The sequence below is a fragment of the Olea europaea genome, chromosome 22, assembly GCF_002742605.1.
Source record: "Olea europaea var. sylvestris chromosome 22, O_europaea_v1, whole genome shotgun sequence".
NCBI classification, from domain to species: Eukaryota; Viridiplantae; Streptophyta; class Magnoliopsida; order Lamiales; family Oleaceae; genus Olea; species Olea europaea.
The window spans coordinates 6,156,004-6,178,301 of record NC_036258.1 but is presented as its reverse complement, the minus strand read 5'-3'; the positions used below and the strand labels follow the sequence as shown (position 1 = coordinate 6,178,301).

Below are 22,298 nucleotides of genomic sequence, written 5' to 3'. Positions count from 1 at the left end.
CCGGTACTGGGACGATCTCACGATGAACTTGAATTGGTTCAATTTCGTCGATTAGATTCGGAAAAGGGATTGGTTGAAGGCAAACCCTACGATGGCGGTTCGAAGGTTGATGAACATATGGAACAAAGATATTGCTTTCATCATCCGAGTCCAAGTCTATGATGATCGAGTTGTCCGCGGACGACCCGGGGGGGTCGAAAGTGATAGTAACATCAAGAACAAGAGTATGTTGAGTTGATGAAGACATAATCAATGGAAAAACTAACTAGTGCTATGAATTTGTTAAATTCTCGTATGTACAAATTTAAGTAAAGTCCAACATTTTATAGTGGAGAAACACTTGTCTGTTGAATGCACGATAAGATATCTCACCAACCATTATGGTTGAAGTCATTCATGGTGATTATTTTACAATTTTTTTACATCAATATGGTTGAGAACGTACTTGTGCTTGGCATATCAACTTTAATTGTTATAGTAATTATAAACCTGCTTGCTATAGTTTTTGCAGTTAATACACCATTTGGTTGCCTTCACTCTTAGTTAAATTTGGTTGGATCATATTTATATTGACATTTGATTCCGTTCTAGACATTTGTAACGTCGTTATCGACATTAAATAGCTGTTAATCTCGACACTTGACATTACGAATGTCTAGAACGACACTTGGACCAAAATACAATATTTCTCTACATTTCTTCGATTTTCGGACGTTTGATATGTCGTTCTCGACATTACATAGCTGTGAATCTCGACGCTTGATATTTCATTTGTTTAGAATGACAGTTCAAGAACATATTACATACCACCATATAAATCAAAATATGCAAACCACTGTGTAAACCAAAATACATTTTACGTACCACCACATAAAACCAAAATACATGTTATGTAACACCACATAAAGCAAAATACATATTGCAAACGACGGTATCATGAACCGGCTGATCATCAACAGTCACACAAGCAAAGTACAGCTAAGTCACGACAATTATTTCACTATCGGGGATAAAGAAAGTGTTCGTTATTCAAAAAATCGACTGCGATCTTTCTTCTATATATTGACATCCTCTGCTGAAACTGATTCAATTGGATGCCCGAGAACGAAGCATTCTATATACTTGAGTACAAATATTATGCAATTTGGCCTGTACAATAAATGATTTTTCGTTAGTCGAAATTAGTATATACAATAGATTAACTACGGTAGTAAATAACAAGAGTTGAAATGCTCACCCATTATTCGCACAAGGTAGATAAGGTATAATCTACATCTTCATTGGATCATTTACATGTTTCTTTATATCTCGTCTGGTGGACAGGGGTAGACACTGCAATAATCCTTGAACGACTGTGCATGTTGCTTCTGCGTGTGCCTTGATTGCATCAGGTGTGTGAACATTATTGCTGCAATCATATATGTAGAATTTTCATTCAAGAATATTGACCAGAAACAGATAACATTCATTGCCTGGATATGAACTTGAAATTAATAAATACTTGCATCCCATCCACGGACGACCAGCTACAGGCAATGTACCGTTGATGTAGCCTTGTAGGCGAGCTCCATCCGATTCACCTCTCTGGTTATATTCCATGCGCCATCTCATTTGCTGACAACACTTCTCTTCAAATTGAAAATCCAAAATTATATATTTTTTATTGACGAGAGTACAAGCTTCATTCATATGCTGCCTTAATAACTTCAGCTCCAACTCAATATGCTAATGCAATATATATATGTAACATTTATTAGACATATTAACTAAGAAATCAAATTTATTGTGATTGCAAACATTCACTCACCGCAATATTCAGATTCTTCTTGTGATCCATTAAACTTTTTAGCATGTCTCTTCCATAGACATTGCCACGGCTATCGTCCAAATATGCACTGTATAACATAATTTAAATTACTGTCAAATAATTCAACAAATAATTTTTGACATTGATGTAATAATGTTTAGCATTCATACTATTCAGAATGAGTAACATTTGTTACCCAGATTGATTTCTCGATATCCAATTCCTAATGTTTTTGTACTTGTTCATGTCGTAGTCTTCTAAGGGACGACCTGTGGATGACGAAGCCTGTGTGTATTTCATCTTCTTTTCCCTTTCTCTTCTCCGCATGTCAACACTTTTTGCTGGTTGAGACGTTGATGTCTCATGCGGTTGAACAGTAGGATTTGGACTTGTATGGAGAGGAATATCCTGCTGCATGAAACCTATAATGGCTTTCATGTTGGATTCCCAATTAGATAATCTGTTTAGCATATTCTTATTCTTTTCGTCAATGTAAGATCTGACAGAACATAAACTTGTATCAATATAAGACTGTATGTGCTCCTGTTGCTGCCGGAATAATTCTTTTTGTTTTCGAAGAATCGCCTAATAATGGGCTTCTTGTTGTTGCGATTCCTGGGCCATATGAGTGCTAAACATATTTGATAGAGAATTATCCATGTATGACTGCATACCACATAGCATGTAATCTTGCATCGATTTGTTATGTTGTTCGAACAGTTGCTTTTGGCTTTCAAGGATATCCTGGTTCAGGGCTCTGGATTCTTCAACAAATTCTGCCTTCAAGTTGCCACACGGATTGGACACATCTGATATCGTATGTTGCCTGTACATACCCAACATTTCTTCCATTCGGTCTTCAGTTACATATCTGAAGGCATCAGAAGCAGAACTAGGCCCAATTCCAGTTGAAGTTCTCGATGTACCACAACTGGTCGTTTCTTGCACACGGATGTTATTCGGTATTTGTGGTACTACATTATCTACTTCTCCAGTGACAATGACATCTAATATATTATGTTCATCGTCAGCCGACAGTGAAAGATTTGTGTACCACGGTGTTTGTAATTCTTCCTCTGTAGGCTGCAGCACTGCAATGACTTCGATCTGTAATCATAACAAACTATCAGAATCCATTTGTTTAATTGAACTTGTTAATAATAAAATGCGAATGTCATTCTACATTGAAAATAAAAAATTCATACATCTTGAATATCCAAAAATTGCTTAACAACCGATTCTTTCAGTATAGTATTAGGCCTCCAATTATAGATTCGTGGAATCTGCACCGTTCTGTATTTACGGCGACCAAACTTTTGTCCAATTCGTGGAAATGCTTCATATATCTAATACTTCAACGTAAAGAAAGAGAAATGTGATGTATAAATTTTATTCTTTGTACAAAGAAATTATACATAATACGTAAGTAATTAGAATAGGAACATAATACCTGAAATGCGAGTGGATAGCCTTGTAATACATACTTACATTCTGTTTGTCCATTCTGTTGCATCCTTAGTATTCTTTCCAATTGTGACTCTTTCAATGAATTTATTAAAACGAAATATGCTATCCGGCCCCACGGATACGTAAGAAACTATTCCAGATGTTCAACCATGCCCAGAGTTCTATAATCAACTTGTCATGAAGTCGGTTTCAACACACACTCAACCAACATAACTAATCTCAGCTTAAATTTATCTTCTGTATCTTCACACACACGGAAAGCTTCAAAAAGCATTCTATTGCTAATTTTTTTGTGCCATTGAAGTATTGATTTCTAAGACGATCGTTATTATAATCAATTTCTACGGATGGTTCATGACAAGGTAGTCCAGTAATGAAGCAAAATTCTTGCAAGCCAAACTTAGCAAGATGGTCATCTAACCGTACCCAAAGTTCATTGTTTTTGCCACAATGCACAAGTCTCATTATAAATTCGTGTACCAACTTGCTAGTAAATTATTTTTCGTCTCCTTTGAAAACAGCTCCATATATAAATTCATAAAAATTACTACACATCAAATAACATTGTTGATTTGCATCTATGAAATCTACAAAATTTTGAACGTATTGACGTGGATACTGAAGGATGGTACCAGAAAACCATTATTCTGGAGAGAGAACGTATTCTAAAGACATCTGCATCAATTATACAAGAATTAATATTTTTAAACAACTGTAATTATTTTTTCAAGAATTAATATTTTCATTTGATTGTACACATCTATTATAGTAAAATAAAGTACTGTTAATTGTACAATTATTTAAGAATTAATATTTTCAAACAAATATAATTTTTTTCACGTCTTGTATACTAAACAAAATTAAAATCAAAAATTAATATTTTAAACAAAATGTAATATTTTTGTTTACATATGACGTAAAACATACTGGGCGGGTAATTACAAAAAAAAATGGTGGTTGCATTTCTGTGTCTCCGTGACACTATGAGAGTGTCACGGAGCAGCGCGTCTCCGTGACACGGAGAGAAGTTCTCTCCGTGTCATGGAGAAGCGATCTCCGTGACACGGAGACGAGGTTTTTCGAGTAAATTGCAGTTTAAAAGTATATTTTCTTTCAAGATATTCAACTAACTGTTAAGTAGCACAAATATTAAATACAAATTTTGAATTACTTACCTTTTCCGATCAAATGAGCGTCTTTTTTGAGTGAATGTGACAAATGTTTCCGGCTAAATGAATGTGAGAATGAAACTTGAATTAAAATGTGTAGAAAGTGAGTGAATGTGACAAATAGTTGTAGCTAAATGTGTGGATGGGAGAGTGAATGAGAAGAATGAGCTAAAATTAATTAAAACGTGTGAAGAGTGAGTGAATGTGACAAATAATTGTAGCTAAATGTGTGGATGGGGGAGTGAATGTAAAGATAATGAGTGAACGAGAAAAAGTAGCTAAAAGTGTGCATGTGAGTAAATGTCAAAACCATTTTGTTGTGTTATGATAATTGAATGTTGTTGATAGATTCTGTATATAGTGAATATATTCGCTTGTTGTGTTGTCATAATTGAATATTTTTCACACATTATATATATATATATATATATATATATAAGTACAATAAAACGTATCAAGCATCTCAATTCTATTAAATCATAATCTTTCGAAATCTTGACATGTATATATATATATAAATATATTATTTGTTTTTTCTTGTGTTGTAATTTGAAACTTTTTGACAAATTATAAATTTCTTTTTAATTCATTTTGTTCCATTAAAATTTTATATTCACAAAAAAATAAATTAACGTTTTGTACAATTCAAATGCAACTCGCGAGCAGGAAGAAATTTGGACGGGAGAACGTTCATTCCTTGTAACAACAATCCGAACGAATCTTGCTCTCTTATCTGCTTCTTCTTTTGTTGACAATTCTTCTGTTGTCGTAGAGGGAAGAACTGGAGGGAATCTTCGAATAGCTGGTGCTTTAGAGGTTAATGTATTGAAGATGTTAATCATAGTTTCTTTTTATTGAAAAAAGATGTTCGATAAATTTATTTAATTTATTAAAGCTAACCGAGTTAATTAATTTTTCCTTACTAACTGCTAAGTAGCACGAAGTTTATTTTCTTTCCACATACATGATCACACAGAATGACACATATGTTCACATATTATTGAAAAAAAAATATAAGGGACGTTAACATTTATATTGAAACAATATATTTCTTGACATTTGACGTGTAGTTCTCGACATTAAATGTCTGCTAATCTGGACACTTGACAGTATATTTGTATAGAACGACATTTCAACTAAAGTATAGTACTTATCCACATTTCATTAGAACATTGACATCTCCTACTCCACTATATGAGATAATAAAGTTATAAACTATTTTCAACATACAACATTCGGAACATGTCACTAACTTATAAACCACCGGTTTGAATCCACAAAATATTACATACCACCATATAAACAAAAATATGCAAACCACTGTCTAAACCAAAATACGTTTTTCGTACCACGACATAAACGAAAATATATATTGAAAAACCACCATATAAATCAAAATAGGCGAACCTCTAAATTCTACGCATCCCTCTTACCCCTCTTGCGACTAGATCGGGTGTATGGCGTCTATGTGTTTGCACTAGCCTTCTTCAACCTCAACGATCGAGATCTACGTATAGGTGGATCAGCTGCCATCGAAGGTCCAGAAACGACGCTATCATGAACCAGTTGATCATCAATGGTCCCACCAACTGTAGGTACAACGGCTGGTGCCTCTTTCACAATATCACAAGCAACATATACTGACCCAAGTACTCCAACCCCACCTCCCGACGTTATGGACACATCAGGGATATTGCAAACAACTGGTTCGGTTGCCTCTCCGATATCCTGTCTGTTCGCAGAAATATTGGGAGTGAAAATATCATGTCGGGGCTCGTCTCCACTGCGATCGTCATGACCAAATCCACCATACTCAGCACCAAGATTGTGTTGTCCAATTTTTGTAGCAACTTCATCAAACCTTCGTCGAAGAACATTCATCTCATCAGTGACATGATTTCTCAAACCACATACATGACCTCCCAGATCATTTTGGAGACTAGCGAATCTTGTGTTCATTTCTTCCCTCAAATCCCCCATCTTGCTCTCAAATGCCTCCCGTTGTTCATTTAAGATAACTCTTATCTCATCTAAAGACACAGGTCTTTTAATGATCGGATCCCCATGCTCTTCTTCTCTGCCTTCAACGTGATGCAAACCTCGATGACGAGGTCCACCTTTGTTGCCTCTCTGGGATTTATTTGGTCGATGGTTGTTGTCATCGTTCCGTATGACATCATCTTCAACTGGACAAGCTTGTATTTCTATTGATTGAGCAACAAGACCATCTAGAACGGGGTCGGCCGCGTCTTCCAACAGAACTAGATCGACGAAATATGGCTACAATTCTTCTGCAGCAGTTGCTCGCAGCGTTGTCCACAAGTGCACCTACATGAGAAGAAAAATAGGCGAGATAAAATAATATATATTGCGAAGTGTAAGGCAATTAAGTATGTAAATCGCCTATATTTGTCTTCTCAAAAAAATAATTATAAATTGGTGCAATAAACTGGCAGAGGACCTGCCCTCCTCGCCTTAACACGGTATGAGGGTGGGACAAGGTGATAAAAATATCTGATGGGGCGGAGGAGGAAACAGCCGACCAGTCCCATTGCGATCCATAATCTTGCTTTAACTTTTCTTATAGGAAAAGAAGGTAGAAATGTTAAAATGTGAGAAATGTGTGCATAGGGATTTCAAAAGGGCCAAGCTACTCGTCGGCTCGGCTCGTAAAAATGGGGCTCGTGGGCGGATCGGGCTTGTAAAATCACGAGGCCGAGCACGAGCCAAGCGGGTATCACCGGGAGGCGAGCCCACGAGCGGCTCGTTCCGGCTCGTGGCTCGTCGAGCCCCCAAAGGAAAGTGACCGTTTTGGTCATTGAAATAATTTTTTTAAATTTCCCCCTCCTCCAAAGATTTTTTTTCATATCAATTGCTACTCTAAGTCTCCAACTCTCTTTTATTATATCAATTATTAAGTTTTTACTCTCTTGTGCTGAAAAATATACAATATCAATTCAATTTTTACAGTTTATTAGTTACAATTTCAATTCATCCAATTCTTAATCCTCACAATCTCACTACATTTATATTCTTCTAGTTAAGATTTCATCATAAACAATCAAACAAATGGATCAACGCTCATTTGTTGAAAGCTTGTTCGATACAAGATGTGGGCCACATCATGGCGAATCGCTTAGGACGCCGCAAAGTCAAATTCCAAATGAATTTTTCGGTCTAAATGACATACCGATACCTGAAGATGTTCACATTCATGGTCATGGAAGCCACAATCCAATTTATTTGGATGATATTAACGTTCCCGAAACGGAACATGAGGATGAAGATACTGAATTAAACATCCCAGATGCGAGGGGAAAGCGAAAGGCCAAAAAACAAGCAAAATGTTGAGATCACTTTAAGTTGATTTCAACGGGAAAAGTCGTCGATGGCCTTGCAGAATCTAAAGTAGTATGTAAATATTGCCAACAAAGATTGGCATGGCAAAAAAGAATTGGTATCACCCATCTCAATCGCCACTACAAAGCATGTGCGGCCAGACATGAACTTCTTTCAGCTGGTCAAACTCAATTGCAATTTGGCAGTTCAGGCGCTGGTTCTACAACTTCAACCCTATCCACGTGGGTGTATTCAGAGGATAATAATCAAACTGGAATGGTGAAATTTGTTGCCGCCACTAAGTTGCATCTGACTATTGCAGACAATCAACACTTCGTCTCATTCGTGAAAAAATATCTACAACTGAGGTACGTTGGGGTAAGTCGAAACACTCTTCGTGCCAATACAATAAATTATTTCAATAATTCAAAACAACAATTAATTATGGATTTGCAACAATATGGGGTTGTTATATCTTTAACTTCTGATATATAGGAAGAGGTTAATAAAAAAGTATATATAGCTGCAACTACACACTATGTAGACCCATTTTGGTGCATACATAAGAAAATTATTGCTTTTAGAATATTGAGTTTTCTCACAATGCTAATAATATATATAATGCTATTATCAGTATTGTTAGAGAATATCATTGTGAGACTAAAATTCGATCTTTTACTTTTGATAATGCTAGTGTTAATAAGGTAGTCGTCGATAAATTGTGTAGGACACTTCAACCTGATTTTGGTGGGTATTTGTTTCATATTCGTTGTGTGTGTCATATCTTGAATTTAATTGTGTAAGATGGTTTAAAACATATAAATGATGAATTTCAAAGGATTAGGAATGCATAAGTATATATTACGATCTCTCCTAACAGAAAACAAGCATTTGAAGAATTTTGTGCCGAATTAGGGGTGACGACTGCTAAAACATTTGTTAGCGACGTAGGCTATAGACGAAACTCTACTTACTTGCTATTAAAATCATGTGAAGGTTTCGAAAATTTAATAACTGACTTTTATAACAATAGACACGTTAGAAGTGATGACGATAATATGTTAAATGAATCCGATTGGATTTTAGCTTTGAAAGTTAAACGATTTTTGACATCTTTTTATGAGACCACAAAAATTTTATCCGGCGTTTATTATCACACAAGCTGTATGGTGTTTGAACGCCTCTATATAATTACAAGAACATTCCATAAGTATAAAAATGATCATTTTTTTAGTGAAATTATAATGGCTATGGAATTAAAGTATAGAAAATATTGGGAAGAATTGCCTATGTTATTTTCTTTAGCATGCGCAATGGACCCCCGATATAATATTTCAGGAACTAAATACGTAATTGATCAAATCAATAAAATTTTAATACTTGATACACCTATCACCTATAAGAATTTAGAGCAAACATTATGTGGAATGTATGATTTATATGCGAAAAGAATGGGTGCGAATATTAGTCGTGTAACCTCTGCACCTACTCCTTCTGCTGAAATTAAAGAAGATGATGCCGAAATAATGAATTTATTTCAAGATATTAATACATTTAGATATGATGCAACTGCAATGTGTTCATCTAGTGCCATGTCGTCTACATTTGCATCTCATCAAATATCGATCGAAACTCAAAATGCAATGCCTGCCGAATTAATTGATTACTTCAATCATTATATGCCAACAGACAGAACAATTAAAAAAAGTTTAGAAGAAGTAATTGAATTCTGACGAAAGTATGAAAGACGTTGGCCAATTGTTTCTGCAATTGCGAAAGATCTGCTGACACCTCTGGTTAGCACTGTTGTTTCGGAGTCTGCTTTTAGTGCAGGTAAAAGGGTTTTGACCGATGTCAGGAGCCGACTGAAAGAAGATGTTTTGGAAGCGTTAATGTGCGCGAAGGATTGACAGGAAGCTCATTTTCGACTACAAGATAAATACGCTGAAATTGTATGTCGTCAGGTAAGTGATATTTGATTTAATTATATTAATCAAAATTTCTTTATTTTTTAATCGTTAAATTTAAATTTTTTTTAAAAAATTGTACACATTACAACAAGTTGTTCGTGTATAATTTTTAACTCTGCCTATTTAAAATTGATGTAGCCGGTCCGAAGCTCAGATAAAGGAGGAGGATTTACATTTTATCTACTTTAAAAAGAAATCAAAAAAAAATATATTTTTTGTAAATGTATTTCAAAAAATAATTCTTCTTCATTATATAAATATTTTATACTTTATAAAAAGTATTACAATATGATATAAATAAAAAAAATAAAAAATTATTTTCGTTAAATTATTTGTATTTTTTAACACTTTTTATATGTGTGCATGAAAAATAAATAAGGTCTTGTAGACTATGTCTAGAATAAAAATTCTTACAAATATTTCACGTAATCGAAACTCTTCAGTTAAGCCATTTGAGGATAACAACTTGCAGATTTGAACCGGAAGATGCAATTATTCTACAAATATGTATTAGTACAATTTTACTCGGTAGCATTTTCCTTAGGGTGTAAGGAATCCTCGTGTCATGGGTGCAAAGATATATTATCATCATAAACCTTTTTATCCAAGAAAAGGGAAGTAACCATTGATAAGTGCCAGCAAGATACCCAAATTATGGAGAAAATGAATTTAATATTTGGAATTCTATGTGGGCTTTGCCTTTGAAAAGAAAAACAATTAGTCGAATGTTTCAGATCTATCGTCTCTATTTAACTATTTCTTTAATTGTTCTCTCACTACAGTGCTGATACATAGTTATAATTTCATACATATCAAATTGAATAGTTAAAGAGACAGACAGCCTCAACAGATCCCGACTCCATATGGACACCATTTATGTGTAACTAACCTCTTTTTGTCGTAGCTTTTCCTCAAGCTAAGTGATGATCAAAAGCTGACTTTATCTTCTTTATGTAATATCATATTTTAACAGCATTAGTTATGCTTTAGCGGAAAAACAGGATGTTTTTTCGGTTAAATTCTTTAATTTGTTAAGGTATAAATCTTACATCGTCTAAAGATGAAAATATAGATCATTATGTAAGAGTTTGTGCTACTTCTTTTACTAATATTGACATTTTAAGATGGAACAAGAAGTTTTGACATGGTATTATAGGCCATTAAATTTCAAAAACCATTTTGATCTGATTAAGACTCATAAAATGAGCATATAAATTTCAAGATTAATCCACTCAAATGACTTACTATTTTGCAGGGGCATGTTAAGGTATAAATTTCAAATCGAATAAAGATGAGAATATAGACCAATATATAAGGGTTTGTGCTGCTCTTCTTAAAAAAATTGACTTTTTACGATGGCACCCCAAGTTTTAATATAATTTAGCTATTGCCTATGAATATTCCCTTGCATGGATGTCGCCTCTCTTTTACCTCTATTTTTTGTTTGTTTGTTTGTTTGTTTCTTAGTTCTTATTTGGTTTAGTTAAAAGATTGATTAAAATTTAAACCAACATCAACAATTAAATTTTAACTACATATTTTTCATGACATGCTCTATCATTTCTTCTTCTTCTTCTTCATTTTTTTTTTATTTAATCAAAATCTACTAAAATTTTAATTTTGATCTAAATCAAACATGGCTTAGTATACAAATTTCAAATAAAAGATAACATGATTTCATGCTTTAACTCTTATACTACAAAATATTCACAAATAATAAAATTTTAATTTAATGTTAAATATTATTTTTCAAAATTAAAAATGAAATTTATAATTTTTATAGAACGTTTTAATATTTTTTAAGAAATAACATTTTTTAATATCGTGTTATGTCACATTTCATTAATCGTTTCCATGCAACGTAATTCACTCATGTATCATCAAATTTTTAATTCTGTAACATTTTTTAGTATTGTGTTGATGGAAGCAAATAACAAATATAGAGCCATATCATTGAATTTAGAAATTTAAATAGAGAAAATATTAGGCGAGAGCCAATTGAGTTCCTGTATGGTCTCCATTTTTTAAAATTCATTTTTGTTTCAAGTTTATTTTTAATTATATATTTTATAAGATTCACAAATTTTTTCAACTTTTCAATCAAACATTTTATGAACGTTTACTTAAATCTACTAAAAATCTAACTTTAATCTAAACCAAACTAGGCCTAAGTCACAAAAATTGTGTAGTACATGCATTGTATGTAATGCGCGTTTTAATTATTGAAATTAGTTTTATTAGCGTTATAGTTCGTAACAGATAACATTTTTGTGCACAAAGATTATTCTTCGTCTCTTTTGGTTTGTGTATTGAAGTAGTTTGTGATGTTGAAGTTTAAAAACGACAGTGTAAAAAGATGGATGATTTAATTGCTCGAATTTTTTAACTTTGATGACTTGAATGAATTCATGCTCAAAGTTCAATGATGTGGAATGAAATTAACATAATTATACTAGTAATCTAATAATAACAAAAATTCATTAAAATCTAAAACCTGTCACTTCATTTGCCCTTTTAGAATTGATTTTTTTTTACCAATAATGCTGTGTGTATATTTGAGTTGACACCCCATATGACACTCTACACACATGAATGTGACGCTCAAGCCTAATAAAATAATCGTGGCCCCGTCTCCATGCGTGTGGAGTGTCATCCGGAGTGTTACCCAGATGTACACATAGTAGAACCGCTTTCTTATATATTTTGGAATTCCTTTTTCGGGGAACATTTTTCTTTTAATTATTGTGGGGGTCTTTCCCATGTCTTTTAGATTCTTTTTTGCATTGCTCCTTCACTAAAATTGCCATTCGAGACATTTGTGTTTTGAAATATTTGTTGGAAAAGACAGACCACGCGTTACTTTGGGCAATAGAAGAATATTGTAAATTTGAAAATAAAAAATTAAACGAAAACAGGGAAAATTTCACTTGCGGTTACTGAACTTTAAACAAAATTTTAATTGAATCACTAAATTTTAGTTTGTCTCAATTGGATCATTGGACATCAATTACGAATTTCACAATCTATCACCACCTATCCCACTCATAAAAACACTCTTTTCTCTCTTTCACACACACAAACACCTATACATTTGGGGAAAGAATATGAAAGATGAGATCGTCAAGTAAATCAAGAAGACTTTAGTTATCTATCTTATAAAGACTTTAGTTATCTTATCTAAGCCATAAGGCTAGTAAACAACGAATAGCAAATAAAGTCTTATTTAATGGTACAAAGCTCTTCATTTTATCTCAATATAAAGAAGAACATCTCGCACACGTGAAGGCACATTTATGTTTAGAGAAACAATACACAATATAAAAGAAGAGATTGGCTAGTAAGCCAAGACGGCTTTAACTATCTTAAATAAGCCACAAGGCTAATGGACAATGTGTTAGGAATCTACTTATACATGCACGGCGGAATTTAAAATAATTTTCGATTCTTATCAAGAATCGCCTTTGTGTTTAGATAGAAATTGTGATAAGGATTGTACCTTTGAAGAATTCTGCAATCCTTTTGCTTTTCTTTTAGTTCCATCAACCTTGATTCGCCACCACAGCTGTCCAATTGTCCAGCCTCCAACGGGGATCCACACAGAGAATAAGATTGTAGCTTCTAGGGTTTTCTCTTGTGCCAGCAAGAATAATGAAAACCATATGAATCCCAAACCCTAACCATGTATTTATATAAACCCAAACGGGTTCGACCCGGTCCGATCCAATATTTAATTAATCCAATTAATTAAACCCGGCCCGTGAATTAATTAATCTAATTAATTAATTCGGGAATATAAATAACAAATTCAATTAATTAATTTATCCAACGATTGTTAAATTAATAAATTGACAATTTGCAATCTTCCAATTCTCTTTTGTGTGCGACCCATTAGGTTCCCGACCACGATACTTAACGACGTGAAATATTATTTTGATCTAATCAAAATTGATAAATTAAAACACCCTTTTAATTTTTCGTCAATTCACACTCGCCGTACCTGATTAACATCTGGCAATGTGTCAGGGCAATACATGTGACGGGAAATGTCACGTGGTATGACAAAATCAAATTCGTTTGTTTACCGTGAAACTATAATCCCTTCGTCAATATGATCCGATCAATTACGAGATATGAAATTGTGTCAATCTCGATCATCGATCATATCTTTCACTCCACTATTAAGTCAATATAAGTCGAAAACTCTTTTTTCGACTTATGAGTACACATTGGCCAAGGATATCATCATCGACTTCATTGAATGAAACGCAGATTATAATCTCCTACTATCTAAGAGTGACGAATCCTTTATTGATCAATCACAACCTTCATACGATTCTTGACGTACCCGAACGATGTCGCATTAGCGGCCATTTTCAGAGCAACATCCAACATCGTCAAAGTATGACTGTCCTCATATAAGGTACCATGACGACCTCAAGTCAAAGGACCAATTCCACTACCGAACGTTAGAGATTAACCACTGACACTCAGATAGTTATCCATGTGTAATCTCTCGACGGGTCTCCAATGTTTTGTTCTATAACAAAACATCCACGTGTTCACTTAAGTGTCACCACACTTTAACTTGTGAGATCAGCTACTTACTTCACAAGTAAGAAATGTCACACGTGATGGTCTATCCGTAATGACGATATCCGTATCTCGTTATTACTTACGACCACGGATGATTTAAGATTCAATCAGATGTAATTTGTATATCACAATCACAACTCATTGTGATTAACAAATTACAAATATTTGAATCTACGGACTCTATTATTTATTTAATTGTCTATTAATTAAATAATAGATCTGCCATTTAATTGCATTAATTATATATAAAAATATTTATGTCCAAAATTGATTGGATTTAGGGCATAATACTTACACAATGAACATAGTCAATCAACTATTGACTAATCAAAGGTGCAAAGTGTTTACTTTTACATTAATATAAATTCTCTTTTTCACACATACAAAAACAAACAATAAAGAAGAGATTGGCTAGCTAGTTCAGAGGGCTTTAGTTATCTCAAGAGCATCTGCAAACGTAGTGTAAAAAAATATTTAAATCACAATTTAGATCTCCAGAGTAATCTAAAACCTCTCAAATGCAGAGATGAAAAGGAAATGCAAATTTCATTTTTCGATAGAAAATATAAAAATGTGTGAATTTACATCTTTTTTTTACATCTACATGAGGGAAAATGTAGATTTAGATTTTTCCATTGGAATAAAATTTGAATTTAAATTCATCGGTTGATAGAAACATATGACCAATATGAGCCATATCGTTGCAGTTATAGAATTTAAATAGAGAAAATATTAGGCAGGAAGCAAATTGAGTTCCTGTATGGTCTCAATTTTCTAGAACTCATTTTTATTTCAAACTTATTTCCAATCATATGTTTTATGAGAGTCACAAATTTTATCAATTTTTCAATTAACAATCAAACATTTTATGAAGGCTTGCCTAATCTACTAAAATCTATCTTTAATCTAAACCAAACAAGGCCTAAGTCACATAAATTGTGTAAATTTGAAAATAAAAATTTTGGGCAGTAGAAGAATATTGTAAATTTGAAAATAAAAAATTAAACCAAAACAGGGAAAATTTCATTTCAGTTACTGAACTTCAAGCAAAATTTTAATTGAATCACTAAATTTTAGTTTGTCTCAATTGGATCATAGGACTTCAATTTTGAATTTCACAATCTATCACAATCTAACCTACTCATATAAACACTCTTTTCTCTCTTTCACACGCACAAACGCGTACACATTTGAGGAAAGAGTATAAAAGAAGTGATCGTCAAGTAAATCAAGAAGACTTTATTTATCGAAGTCAAGAAGACTTTAGTTATTTTAACTAAGTCATAAGGCTAATAAACAAGGATTAGCAAATAAAGTCTTATTTAATGGTACAAAACTCTTCGTTTTATCTCAATATAAAGAAGAACAACTCCTCGCACATATGAAGACACATATATGTTTAGAGAAACAATAAATATAGAAGAAGAGATTGGCTAGTAAGCCAAGAGGGCTTGAACTATCTAAAATAAGCCTTAAGGTTAATGGACAACGAGCATAGTCAATCAACTATTGTCTAATCAAAGGTGCGAAGCATTTACTTTTACATTAATATAAATTCTCTTTTTCACACATATAAAAAGACACAATAAAGAAGAGATTGGCTAGCAAGTTCAAAAGCCTTTAGTTGTCACAAACGCATCTGCAATCGTAGTTTAAAAAAGATTCAAATTGTAATTTAGATCTTCAAAGTAATCGAAAACCTCTCAAATGCAGAGATTAAAAGGAAATGCAAATTGTATTTTTCGACAGAAAATGTAAAAAATGGGTAAATTCACATCTGTTTGTACATCTACAAGAGGAAAAAAGCAGATATAAATTTTCCCATTGGAGTAAAATTTGAATTTAAATTCATCGAGATGTAAATGAGGATGTAAAAGTAATTTTGAAGATATTAATTTGCACCGAATTTTATATCACGATTGGTGATGCTAGAATTGAACTAAAAGATTAGTGAATGATGTGTAAAATGGTTTGTTTCTATCTCATCTTATTTTCAATATAAAAAGAACATTCCTCAATCTCACAAATAGCAAAATTCTATAATAAAAAAAAAAAAAAAATTGAAAAAATGAGATAAAAGCACTTTGCCCACCAAAACCAGGTTTAATAGTGCTTCGATCATTGCAGTAAACAAATATTGACACAGTAACAGAAAGTTGTGTGCCACTTTCAAGCAAAGTTAGCCATCACCGCCATACACCAAAAACACACACACAGAGACTGCCTTCCTCTCTCTTTCCTCTCATCACAGCGCAAGAAACATTAGCAAGTTTGATGTTGAGGGCCCGACATTTTTACGAGTTTTAGGGACTTAGAAATTTAAAAAAGGTCAAACAGACAGCTTTTCTTTTCTTATTGCTTCTTCTTCACTTTCCTCCATTTTCCCTCACTTTATTTTGCTTTTTGTTTATTTATTATATGTTTCAGTTAGGACACTTCACACTACAATTTGTGTAAAAATTTTCTTGGTTTCTTTACTGTCTGGCAAATTTTCTTGTGTAATATGGAGAAGCAAAACACGTTTACGAATGAAGAGAATTGTAGCTCAGAACAACTTGAGAGTTACTTTTTCAATCCCAATTGGGACAATTCAATGAATCAAAATGATCCCTTTGAGTCTGCATTTAGTTCAATGGCTGCATCGAATGGTATTATTGGTGACAACATTGTTGTAAGAGAACTTATTGGTAGAACAGGCAATTCTCAGGAAATGTCAATGCTGGATCATCAGATCGCCCAAGGGAATTTCCCAATAAATGGAAATCGATTTTCATCTCCTCCCAGTTCAGCACCATTTCCAGCGGATCCAGGATTTGCAGATAGGGCTGCAAGATTTTCTTGCTTTGCTAACAAGAATTTAGGGGCCATGAATGCCCAACTGGGATCAAATGAAGCCGAATTGCCGCACAGATCGGCAACAAATTTGGAACCTGGCAAGATTTCGAGCTATCAGTCCTTCAAGATTTCTTCTTGTGATAAGAAATTGGGTTGCTTGTCGATATCTTCGACCCCTGAAAAAGCTGAATTTTGTGAATCAAGGGAGAATTCTTCGATCTCTGAACAGATCCCTGCTAGGGAAGTTGGTACAAATGATGCAAATGACAGAAAGAGGAAAGCAGTTCTAAGGGGAAAGGCAAAAGCAATCCCTTCATCAAATTCTGCCAATGTAATTTTTTGTCCATTTAAGGAATTCTTGAATTATAAATTGTAGGTTTTGTGGGTTAATTTTCATATAATTTTTAATGCAGATTTCATCAGAAAATAGTGGATCAAGTTCAAAAAGAAGCAAGCCAGGTGATGACAAATGTTCAGAGCCTCCAAAGGACTATATTCATGTTAGAGCCAGAAGGGGCCAGGCTACAGATGCCCATAGTCTTGCTGAAAGAGTAAGAATCCTCAAATTACTGATTTTTATTTTTCTTCTGTTATCTGTCTACCCAAGAAAAATCTATCTCCTCCACTGTACCGTAAAGTGGTATTTATAATCTTACTTATTCGATTACTTCAATTACAAGTTGTTAGTTACTTCATCTGGACGAATCCTACCGATGGAATAATTAAGTCATAATTCATCGACTCCATGTTTGGTTATCTTTCTGTCATCAGGTTAGAAGAGAGAAGATCGGTGAAAGAATGAAGTTCTTACAAGATCTTGTGCCGGGTTGCAATAAGGTATTTGCCCAGTTTGACAGATTTTCGAACTAATTGTACATATTAAGTGTTGAAAATTGTAATGAAGTACTATATATTTATTCGTAGGTGACTGGGAAAGCTGTTATGCTTGATGAGATTATAAATTATGTGCAGTCTTTACAGAGACAAGTTGAGGTAAATCAAGATTTATTTTGAAGTTTAAGTTGAAATATAAAAGGACTGGTTATTGATTATTTGGATATTTGATTATGCAGTTCCTTTCAATGAAATTGGCTAATGTCAATCCTACCATGGACTTCAATATGCAAGCTCTTTTGTCCAAGGATGTAAGTCGAAATTTTACAAAATTGCACTCTTCGAATCCGACTTCAAATTGGTAGTAACCCTTTTCATTTTTTGGCAAATTTTCAGATGTTTCAGTCTCGTGGAGCGATCCATGATGAACTACAGCTGTTGGATACCTATCCTTTCCAATGTCAACAAGGACCAAACTTGCATAGTGTCATCCCTAGTCGAATTGATGCCTTCCCAACAAACTATTTCAATGATGCCACGGGTCGAAATCAGAGCAAGCAACAGCTTTCTGTGGACAATTTGGTAAGGACATGACTTTCAGCACGGGTTTGAACATGACAAGTCAGTATAACGAAAAGAAAATTTAAGTTTATAATGATGATCAATTTCTTGTTTAGGTTTCAACAGTCTGGGAAGATGATCTCCATAGCCTTGTTCAGATGGGAAATGGTCAAAATCAGACACAAAGTTTTCATGGTTAGTAATATTGATTTGATTACTGATATAGAAGATATTTAGATGTATTTTTTTACTTAGTATGAGAATTCGATATCTTGTTCGTCTCTAATGCAGGGATTCTTCCCACAGCACAAACGAAAGCCGAAAGATGATTAATAGTTTTCAGCATCAATTTAATTCATTTTAGGCTCTGATTGATAGAGGCTCAGGCTTCTGTATATACTGAGGAATTGTATTAGAAAAAAGATCAGTTGATGATCAATTCAAAGAAATAGAGCATTCTTGTTATTCTCTTTTACATGGTCGATACAAAGTCGATAATAATCTCGTTTTCTACATATTTATTGGAAGCAAGACTTAGTTCGTGTTGTTTTTCTTTGTGTGTGTACTTTTCGTGCTATTTGCACGACTTCCCTTTAATTTGGTGGTAATAAAAATGTCGATTATTATATCGGGAAGCAAGTCTATTTTCTTCCGCAAATGTCATTATCAAGGAGAATGAATTGTTGGCTCTGCGATTAACCCATTTAAACTTATAACACGTAATATGTAGGGTATCTTTTATCTTTTATACGTTTAACTCGATAATATTATAAAAAATAACTTATAATTAGTGTTCAATACAAGATACCAAACATCACCATCGAGGATTAGAATACTATATAACTAACTGTCAGTGGGGACAAATGCTGTCTTGAGTTGGTTTGATTAAGGATGATTTCCAGCAGAGCGATGTGCAATAAACAAGTCATTTTGTCAAGTCTCTGATTTTCTGTGTAATTTGAAACTTAATTTATAATGGGAATTCAAGGGTTGGCAGGTTGGCAATATTGATTGTGACTTGGCTAAGGAATCAGAAGAATTTTAAAATCCCATCTAACTTTACAAAGAGAAGCTTGAAGTGACATATAAAAGAAGAAAAAGTTAATTTCAAACATTATCATTGAAGTTCAAGAGAAATTTTGTATTGGTCCTTAAAGTATTTTAATGAACCATTAATGTTCTATAATTGGTAAATCCATCTGCTGATTAATGTCATATCCAACGTACCCGTCGTAAACTTGACATCGACTGATGACCGTTTAGAGGCAGATGTGGTCCAACTAATCTTTTGTTTGAACTCTGTCGTAACTTTTTTACTATTTATTAATAGTGGTTGGATGTGAGGTTTTTGCTTTATAGAATCACATTTGTTATCGTTAGTCTATATCAAGGTTTAACGGGTCCACATCATATCCGGGGTGGAGTCAAGAGTGGATGTTCCTTAAAAAGTGAGCAATTATGAAAAGAAATTTAATATTAGCTATTGAATGTGTCAAACAAATACTTTAAGGACCAATTTGAAATTTCAGTTGGATTTCAATGATCATTTGTAAAATTAACACAACCAAGAAAGTAATGGAGATGTGTAATGTACATGTAAATATCCTTCAACATAGACCATAAAAGGCTGTCACTTAATCTTCCAAATTTTCCAGCAGAAGAAATTTGCAAATTCAAGCATTTCTTCTATAGAACTGAATTTCAAAAGGATAAATATATATGTACCGAAAATGGGTTATCGAATTGGTACCTTACTCTCACATGCGAGTGGGCTCTGCGTGCATTTAAAAATACCGGCTTGTGGGACCCGTCCTCATATTGTGAGTGTAGGTAAAAGATTTGATAAAAATGTGCAGGTAAATGTAGCATTGTCCATTTTAGAAAATAGCATTTTCTCAACCTCTTGTCAAAAGTCATGCTTAAACTTTCAAGTATATAGCAATTTAGTTTCCTTCTTTATTAAATATTTCAGTAAGACCCCTTAATCAATTTCGGGGTCCCAAGGTACGTGCGTTCTCCTTTACGAGAAAATGTTGTTGGAGAGCACCGTCTTAAATCCATGGGTTAAGTCACGTGGCGGTTGAATGGTATAATATTGAATATGTCCTCACTACAAATCAGTTGATTTTCAGATGGCATAGTTGAAACTTAATCCTACTACTGATATCAGAGCTAAGGTCATAGTTATGAATCACAAGAATAGGCATATATGTCGATCTAATTGACATTAAAAAAATATATATATTGCTTGTTGGATTTTCACACATTAATCACGAGAATGGGCATATATGTCGTTGGATTTTCAGTGGATTCATATAGCGAGGACATATATATGTCGATCTAATTGACGTAAAAAAAAATAGTAGCCAAGTGACAACAAAATAAAGCTGAGTGACTAAACTAATGCTTTACTCAAAGTTAGGTGACTAACAATTCTCTGTTTCTTAAATTAATTAATTAAATTCACAAATTATATTTCTGTTGGATTATCTAATAGGCTCTTTGAAGAGTCATTAGTAAATTTTCTGAAAGCGAGTCATTATTAAATTTTACTAGACTTACTAAATAGACACATTCTGAGACGTTATTCAAATTCTATATCAATTGAATTAGATATAACTTTCTCTAAGATTTTTATGCTCGATCGACTAAAATAACTCGCCTGACCCACTATGGAGGTGATACGTCCAACATGGACGAATATACATAGCCATAAGTTGCGAGCTTTCATTGAGATATATGAGGTTGAAATCTCTTAATCTAATAATTCAAATACTTTGGGAAAAATAAATTAATAAATGTGAAGCTTTTAAGAAAAAAAAAATTACTTTTTTGAGTTTTTGTTTTATATACTTTTACTTTTTTTCTATTTTCCATGCCTTTCCGTCTTTTTTCTTAGTTCCCTTTCTTTCTACGAGAATTAAGACCATCAAAAACATAGTTGAACACGAATGCACACAATCATTCAAAAACAAGGGGAAAAAATTCCAAGACATTCATAATTTTAACCAATAGTGTTATTAGAATGTGAGCGAGCCAACAGAAAAGTGCCAGAAAGAAATTTAATCCAAATAATTAGTCCATGTTTGATGTAACTTAAGAAAAAAAAAAAATTTTAGTACGTTTTGATAAATGTTGATAAAAATCTTGAATCCCATGTTTGATGGTGCTGATGTTATTGTTATTGTTATTATTATTATTATTGAAAAATGAAGTTTTGAATAATGATTTTTTGAAGAATGTGTAAATAAAAAGTAATAAAAGTTTTGGGATTACGTGCAAATTTTCTTGTTATGTAAATATATGATTGAAAATGAGTATGAGTATTAAAGAGTTTTACTTATAATAAAAAGACATTAGAGACTTAATTATTAACTTTGACTTAGAGTTAGACTTTTTATCAAATTTTTAAGTTACGCACATGGGCTAACTCTTTCACCAACCTAACTAAATGATACTTTATCTGACCATTGAGATAAAAACATTTGGCTTTTAACAGTGAAATCAACACACTTACTTCTGCATCAAATAATATACCAAAATCATATCGTACCATGATAAAGTAAGCGTCCAAAAAACTTTTTGAGTTTCATTTTTGGGAGAGTAGATTTTGTAATAATGATTTTTTGAAGAATATGTTAAAAAGTAGAAAAAATTTTGATTTTACATGTAAACTTATTTATAAGGAAAATGAATGATTAAAAATGAGTTTGAAAAAAAAAA

The 22,298-nt window shown here is 33.1% G+C and overlaps 1 protein-coding gene across 1 annotated transcript; it reads left to right on the top strand.

Moving 5' to 3' along the window:
- Positions 1 to 16,485: 16,485 nt before the first annotated feature.
- Positions 16,486 to 19,201, top strand: LOC111371538 (transcription factor bHLH62-like). The gene is made up of 8 exons (XM_022993581.1): positions 16,486 to 17,511; positions 17,594 to 17,731; positions 17,952 to 18,017; positions 18,105 to 18,173; positions 18,254 to 18,325; positions 18,411 to 18,596; positions 18,692 to 18,770; positions 18,867 to 19,201. The coding sequence occupies exons 1-8, from the start codon at positions 16,849 to 16,851 to the stop codon at positions 18,902 to 18,904; spliced, it is 1,311 nt and encodes a 436-aa protein (XP_022849349.1). The 5' UTR covers positions 16,486 to 16,848; the 3' UTR covers positions 18,905 to 19,201.
- Positions 19,202 to 22,298: the final 3,097 nt, after the last annotated feature.